General features: G+C 40.3%; 3 protein-coding genes across 3 annotated transcripts in view; 1 reads left to right on the forward strand and 2 right to left on the reverse strand.

Moving 5' to 3' along the window:
• The window catches only part of LOC109536622 (GPI inositol-deacylase), a 5,468-nt gene extending 3,041 nt beyond the window's left edge, over nucleotides 1-2,427 (reverse strand). The window contains exons 1-8 of the mRNA XM_048664312.1: nucleotides 2,099-2,427; nucleotides 1,648-1,795; nucleotides 1,363-1,586; nucleotides 1,051-1,305; nucleotides 822-995; nucleotides 505-764; nucleotides 300-450; nucleotides 5-242 (exon numbers count right to left, since the gene is read on the reverse strand). Coding sequence (XP_048520269.1) covers nucleotides 5-242; nucleotides 300-450; nucleotides 505-764; nucleotides 822-995; nucleotides 1,051-1,305; nucleotides 1,363-1,586; nucleotides 1,648-1,795; nucleotides 2,099-2,242 — 1,594 coding nt within the window. The 5' untranslated portion in view covers nucleotides 2,243-2,427. The remainder of the gene's footprint in view (nucleotides 1-4; nucleotides 243-299; nucleotides 451-504; nucleotides 765-821; nucleotides 996-1,050; nucleotides 1,306-1,362; nucleotides 1,587-1,647; nucleotides 1,796-2,098) is intronic.
• A 53-nt stretch (nucleotides 2,428-2,480) lies between these two features.
• LOC109536624 (hydroxysteroid dehydrogenase-like protein 2) lies at nucleotides 2,481-4,734 on the reverse strand. Its single transcript, XM_019902919.2, has 7 exons — nucleotides 4,462-4,734; nucleotides 3,963-4,126; nucleotides 3,690-3,903; nucleotides 3,428-3,633; nucleotides 3,222-3,367; nucleotides 2,852-3,120; nucleotides 2,481-2,770 (listed from the first exon to the last, which is right to left on the reverse strand). Exons 1-7 carry the CDS (start codon nucleotides 4,473-4,475, stop codon nucleotides 2,548-2,550), a joined length of 1,236 nt encoding a protein of 411 aa, XP_019758478.2. The 5' UTR covers nucleotides 4,476-4,734; the 3' UTR covers nucleotides 2,481-2,547.
• A 465-nt stretch (nucleotides 4,735-5,199) lies between these two features.
• LOC109536628 (sarcoplasmic calcium-binding protein 1) overlaps nucleotides 5,200-6,585 on the forward strand; it is a 2,631-nt gene continuing 1,245 nt past the window's right edge. The window contains exons 1-3 of the mRNA XM_019902925.2: nucleotides 5,200-5,451; nucleotides 6,142-6,308; nucleotides 6,437-6,548. Coding sequence (XP_019758484.1) covers nucleotides 5,400-5,451; nucleotides 6,142-6,308; nucleotides 6,437-6,548 — 331 coding nt within the window. The 5' untranslated portion in view covers nucleotides 5,200-5,399. The remainder of the gene's footprint in view (nucleotides 5,452-6,141; nucleotides 6,309-6,436; nucleotides 6,549-6,585) is intronic.

Genomic DNA, 6,585 nt, shown 5'->3' on the forward strand with positions numbered 1-6,585 from the left:
TCGTTTGACCAACCGGTAATAAGGCTGATCGTGGCATGATGATGTTCAGCGCTACACTGAATTGGCTCTAAATACAGTTGATAAACTTGAAGCGGGTCTTCCAGCTCAGAAAAGAAAATATTAAATATAACAGCTCTATGCGGAGTCTCTGAGATTATCGTGTGTCTTTTGAGGCTCATTTTGGGCAGCACAGCTCGCATTTCTCTTTCATGAGCTCCGTAAGTGTCTACATGAAATGTTACCTAATGAATATTTAAAAGTAAACAGCTAATTGTAACGACGACGTAGTATAAACTCACGGGCTCTCTAGTGGGCAATGCCCGAAAAACTAAATGAGTGTAGTCGTTGTTTTCGTTTCGAATTTCATGCAAGTCTATAGTGACCAGTCGTCTTTTGAAGCGGCTCGTCGGAGCAATTTCAGAGTAACGAGTTAAATGTTGGGCTTCAACACTAAAAATACTGTAAAAAAAACGAACATCCATATCGTAGAGCACAAGTTCTCACCATACTCTGCTGGCTTTGTTCGGAAAGGCCGCGTTGCAAGCGAAAAGCCAGTCCGTCACTTCCAAGTTTATAGCTAAAATGGACAGCATTTTATAACCGGGCTGCAAAGTCAGCCCTACCATATACCACAGGGGTTGTTTAAGGCCTGTTTTGAAGTCTGCCGTGTACTGTTTCCTAATATCCTCAATCCATTCCCCTGTATAGTCAATTTTTACCAATAAACTCTTATTGCTGCCAATATGATGCATTGTTCCACTGTTCTAAAAAAATTAGCCGAATAAAACCAATTTAACTAGACATCAGTGCCTGTGACGCACATGTACCAGGTGGTGTCTAAACACGTTCGTAACAAAGCTCGAATTCGTAGACACTTGATGGGTGTTGCGGTCTATACAATTAAATAGGGCTCGATTAATAGCCAGTACAAGTTGCTTACACCAAAGAATCTGTACATGGTTGGATTCCACCCAACACCTGGCAACATTAGTGGACTGAAACAAGAACAGTGAAAATACTGACTGCATGTGACCAAATGGATAGGCTTACCACTACGTTAATGCTGCCGTTTCTGCCATCAACAGAGAGATAAGATGGCACCAAAAGGTCACTGTATCCACCAGCAATGCTTACCACGGTAATATCATTTTGATCCACAGAGCTGCTGGCATAAAAAGCACTGGATTGACGGTCGAAATAAACTGGGCTTCTTAATAGCGGCGAAGCCAATGTAATCAGAACTGATACTAGTTGCTTATTTTCCTTCGTTAGACTGGCTATAGCTTTTCGGGCGACGATGCCACCCTACAAAATGTCCTTTCGAAATATCCAGCATAAACCAACCGGTGCAGTCGTATTTACCACTGAATGGCCAATAAGCACTACTTGCTTTGGGCCGTTTCGTTGGTGTTTGTACAGTTCTAGAACCCGCTCTATAGACTTTAGAACATACTGCAACTGTTCAAATAGAATAGGACCATAAAGGGCACTTAACTCTGAATTAAAGTCGATAGTGTAATAGTCAAAATGATCTGAACTGCGGGAATTTAGGGCTTTTCTCAGGGCCACAGAAGAAAGGGAACGGACTGTAACATTACGGAGTTTTAGGAGCAAAACTGGTATTGGCTGCAGCTGAATAGGTGGTACCTTGCTGGTAAGACCCAGCATTTCCTGGTATGAAGACGACCGGAATCCCCGTGAAGTCCATATTTCTCGCTTTTTCTGTCATTCGTCCTTCACCATATGCGTACAAGCTATACTTTCGATAGTACGTGTCGATGGGTTGAGATATTTTCTAAAGAAAACTAGAATGTTACACACACATTGGCGGTTACATTTTCAGGTTGAATATGAAAAGCACTTATGTTTTAGGCTTTTTATTTCTGGAGAGATACATTTAACCATTCATCATCAAAAAAGTACACGAATTAATCTTTGTCGTTTCACTCTCATCACAGCTTTGTAGTTTCCATTTTAAAAAATCGGTTCGACTACGAAAACTGGAGGTTTTGTCAAAAGCACAAAACAAGCTAATTCATTTCACTATGTTAAGACGTGTTTTCCTTGAGCATGGAAAACAGAAAAGTGCAAGACTTACCACATACTGAGGAAATTCAAACATGTAAGTCATTTCACAATTTCCGTCAGGTTCGTGGTCGGTTAGAAAAAAGCTAAGTCCCGCCAAAAATAAAAACGTTGTTGTAGTACATAATAGAACAGATATTATTACTAACTTTCTCATATTAACTAGTTTAAATTTTAATTTAAAACACTGTGGGAATCTTTAGGTTATTTTTCAATTCCACAGACTACACGTCAGCTTGCGTTGACAGTTGAGAACCACAGATCATAGCGATAACGTCAGACAAGAGGAATGCAATAAATTGATAAGAATTGACGATTTACAAAATTTTGATGTCATTTGATGCAAAAAATTCGTAAAATCTCAACCCGTATAATAAAATACAGAAACCCACAAGAACCATAAATATAAAATGTTGTACTTAGATGATTAATATTGCTTAGCATACAAGTCTTTGATCTTTTTTACAATTTAGACTTAAGACTAGACATGAGTTTTTCCAATTTCATGGCTTGCTGGAGGTTTCCTTTGATTTTTAGCTTTCCCATCATGTAAGCAGTGGCGGGTTTCAATTTGCCTGCAAACATATTGAAGAAATTCTTGCTATCCATGGTCAAAGTTGCATCGGCAGGAGTTGGAGGGTCTCCTTGACCGCAAGAACCTTTTCCAGTCTTCAAGTCAATATACCTAAAAACGAAACGTCCGTTGACAAAAAACAACAAGGCTATTCGTTCGGGTTTTAACTTAATTCCAATTTTTTTAACTTACCATTTTCCAGCTTCATCTCCAGTAACCACAAAAGCAAACACCGCTTGAGTTTTGCTGACCGAATCTGGTGAAAGATTCCCCTCGATGGCTTTGAACAGCTTTCCAACCTCGCCCTGAGGTTCGCTTGGTGCATTTTGGCGATCGGACGCCCCCTGGACGGCTTCTGTTCCAACATTATCTCCCAAAAAGAAATCGGGCATCAAGTTGTTTGCGTTTGTAGGATCGCAGGCGTATTGAGTTAAGTCTTTTACCCCTGCCGCTTTTAGGACCTGAAAAATGCAACCGCAACTAAAACATTGCCCTTGTGCCATTTCAAACGAGCACCCTGAAGCTGTAAGAAAATTCAGATTGAAAATGATAGCGTTTTTACCTCATCATCTATAAAAAAGTTTCCTGTGGTTGTTTTCGAGTCCTTCGTTAATATAGCATAAGCGGCATCTGCACATATTTCGGGTTTGCGGCATTGTCTTGCCGCTTCTTTGCCACCTAACATCTCCATTGCTGCTGTGTGAATGGCTGAAAATATTGAGTTTATTCAATCTGTTCTCAGCTGATGCATTTGGTAATTAGCAGTACCTGTTCTGGGCCAGAGTGCATTCACCGCAATCCCCAAAGGTCGAAACTCCTCATGCATGCCTAAAACGCACATAGACATACCATATTTAGCCATGGTGTAAGCCACATGGTTCTGGAACCAATGGGGCTGCATGTTTAGAGGTGGAGACAGATTTAAAATGTGTGGGTTCTTGCTCTTCTTCAGATAAGGAAGACACTCTTTCGACCTGAAGCGCGCAGATTATTAGGATCATTGAGAGGCAGGTGTGATGGGTGAACTCACACAAGGAAGGTTCCCCTGGTGTTAACGTTATGCATTAAGTCGTATCGCTTCATATCGGTGTCCGGCGTTCTGGTCAGAGAAATGGCACTGGCATTATTCACGAGTATATCGATTCCTCCAAACTTTTGAACAGCTTCTTCCACAGCTTTTCTAACTTGCACTTCGTCTCGAATGTCGACCACACATGGGAGGCTCTTTCCGCCCGCCTTTTCCACTAGGCATTTAAAAAACTACGTTCTGAAAACTGGTCAGAAGTGACCAGGTTCAACATACCTTCTTCAGCAGCTGTATAAATCGTTCCTGGCAACTTTGGATGGGGAGTGGCCGTTTTGGCCGCAATCACAACATTGGCCCCGTCCTTAGCAGCTTTCAAGGCAATTGCCTTGCCAATGCCCCGACTGGCCCCAGTGATAAATATAGTTTGGCCTGCTAATTTTCTGAAACCAATCAAAGCTGCCAAATAGTATAAAGACTGAGTACAGTTCCCAAATATGATTCAAAGCATTCGAGATATCACAGCCAATAGGCACAGAAGTGACCAGAAACCGGTTTTAGTGTTGCCTCTATTACGGTTACGTGGTGCCCCAGCAGCTACTGTTTGTTTTATTTAACATGTTGTATCAAAAGGATGGCACACACAAGTAGGCTGTTCGATATGTGACCTGCAGAGCCCACGTAAACCGCTTTTCGATCTCTGTCCCATTCTAAGTAGGGTTTAGACCAATGTAAGCAAACCTAGTAGATTCGTATGATTCGTATGATTGGGACTTACCCGGTATTAATCATTTTTCCTTTGGCAAAATGTAGTTAACTTGAATCTTGAATGGTAGCTCAACGCGTCTTTTCCTGGTCTCGTACACTGCACTTGATATCCGTGATTTTAGAGCGATTAAATTAAGCACAGCAATACAAAGTCCAAAGTTCTCAAACAAAAATGTAGAAAACAGCTTAGAAAATTAAATAAAAATAAAATAACTGTGCTGACGTTTTTCGCATTCCCGTTAACTGACAGTGGATTAAGCAGCCGAGTTAGTAGATATGGCAACGTGGTGGTGAGACTGGGCAACGGTTTTTATTTTACTTTAAATTTGTTTCGGGTTGAATGAAAATAAAGCTGAAACAGAATGGAACCAGTTTTCAAGTTGGGCCATTAAAATACTTAATTCAGCGACTGAATTAATTTAAATAGCCACAGCTGAATAGTTTTTGCTTGAATTGGATAATTCATGTTTCTTATTAATATTTTAAAGTTCCAAATTAATATGCTCTTGTACTTAAAAAGCGAGTCCATGGTACCTACTTGATATTCTCTTTCATCCAAAACCTTTTACTGATAAATTTAGAGGTAGAAGGTGCTAAGAATGCCCGTAGGTTTCGCAAATAATCTCATTTATTTTTTACATCTTTGTGAAGGCAAGTGGAAGAAGCGAATAATTCTGCTCAGTACCATTCAAGTTATTGGAAATAGCTTGATTATAGTTCCAGCCACTAGTGGCTTGTGCGACGCTCATTCGCATCGGAACCGACGCCTAATCGTCAATTTGGGACGTCACATATATATACTACTTAACTATTTTAAAATTAGACCCAGAATGCCGGTGACCAAGCCGGCTATTAAGCTTCATAACATTTAAATACTTCTGGTGCGTACATTTCTGGATTTTTGGAAAGCAAAAAACTGCATCTACACCTGCTAAACAGCAGAGAAATATGGCTTATTGTTGGGACAACCGAGTGGCGTTCGTGGTGAAATATTTATACGGTAAGTATCGAATTATGGTTTTGAACATTGTTGCTTGAGTTATAGGAAAAGTGGGTCAGAGGTTCTATTGTAATTTGGTTTGCGGAAAGTTCCTAATTATAGATACATATATGTATACTGGCAAAGTGTACTGGCTGGTCAGAATGCGTGCATGCTGTGAATTATTTATAAGCGAATTTTTCTGTAATGAATAATATATGCATTTTTTGCTGAAAAGTAGTTAACTTCTTAATGTTCTCGAACTCATCTGCATGAAAACCGAATCCTGATCCTCTAGGCGCGTCCGAACTTTATGGAGTATACATATATTAAAGCGCGTCCATATAAACCCTCCTAGAGGTTGCTTTGTGAAAAAACAGAATACATCTGCGACTATTTTTTAAAATGTTGTCGTACTCATAGCCCATTTAACAAAAATTTTCCGCTTTGTACGTCCGTGCTGTTCCCTGCTGATTATTGCTTATTTTTAAGAAAAGATCATCGACCGAAAAAACTTGGCAACCAAATCTGTATTGACTGGAGTGTTCAATTTTTCGTTGTGCAAGTTGGCGTTGAAAAACACCGGAATCGCATTTTGCTTCCAAAGTTGAAATCACTTTGTGCCGCAACGACTTTTCGTTCTTTTGCAATTGAGCCGCCCCGGACTGAGCCTTTATTTCCAGTTTGATGTAAAACATGCGATTTTTTCAGACGTGGATAACAATGGCTACCTAGATGAAAGAGACTTTGCCTGCTTAGCCTTGAGAGCCACAATAATTGAGGGCAAAGGCGAATTTAGCTTCTCAAAGCTTCAAGACTACCAGCACATTATGCTCAGTCTCTGGGAGGAAATCGCAGAATTGGCCGACTTTAACAAGGTATGAGAAAAGTGTCGAATGTGCAGCACGATAAAATGATGGTCTGTTTAAAATTGACAAGCTCGGGCAGCTGCTTAACAAAATTGCTATAAACACTAACACAAAACAATTGTTTTCTTAAAATGCAGGAGCTGTTGCAAGAGGGCAAAATCACCACCGACGAGTTCAAGCAGGCGGTGCAGCAGTGCTGCATGGGCAGACGGTACGAAGACTTTCCTCAGGCAATGAAAATGTTTATAGGTATTTATGCTTAAATTCCAAATCAAATCTATTCCTG

Source organism: Dendroctonus ponderosae, unplaced genomic scaffold (genome assembly GCF_020466585.1).
Source record: "Dendroctonus ponderosae isolate FM_Combo_2020 unplaced genomic scaffold, Dpon_F_20191213v2 Dpon_F_20191213_2, whole genome shotgun sequence".
Lineage (NCBI taxonomy): Eukaryota > Metazoa > Arthropoda > Insecta > Coleoptera > Curculionidae > Dendroctonus > Dendroctonus ponderosae.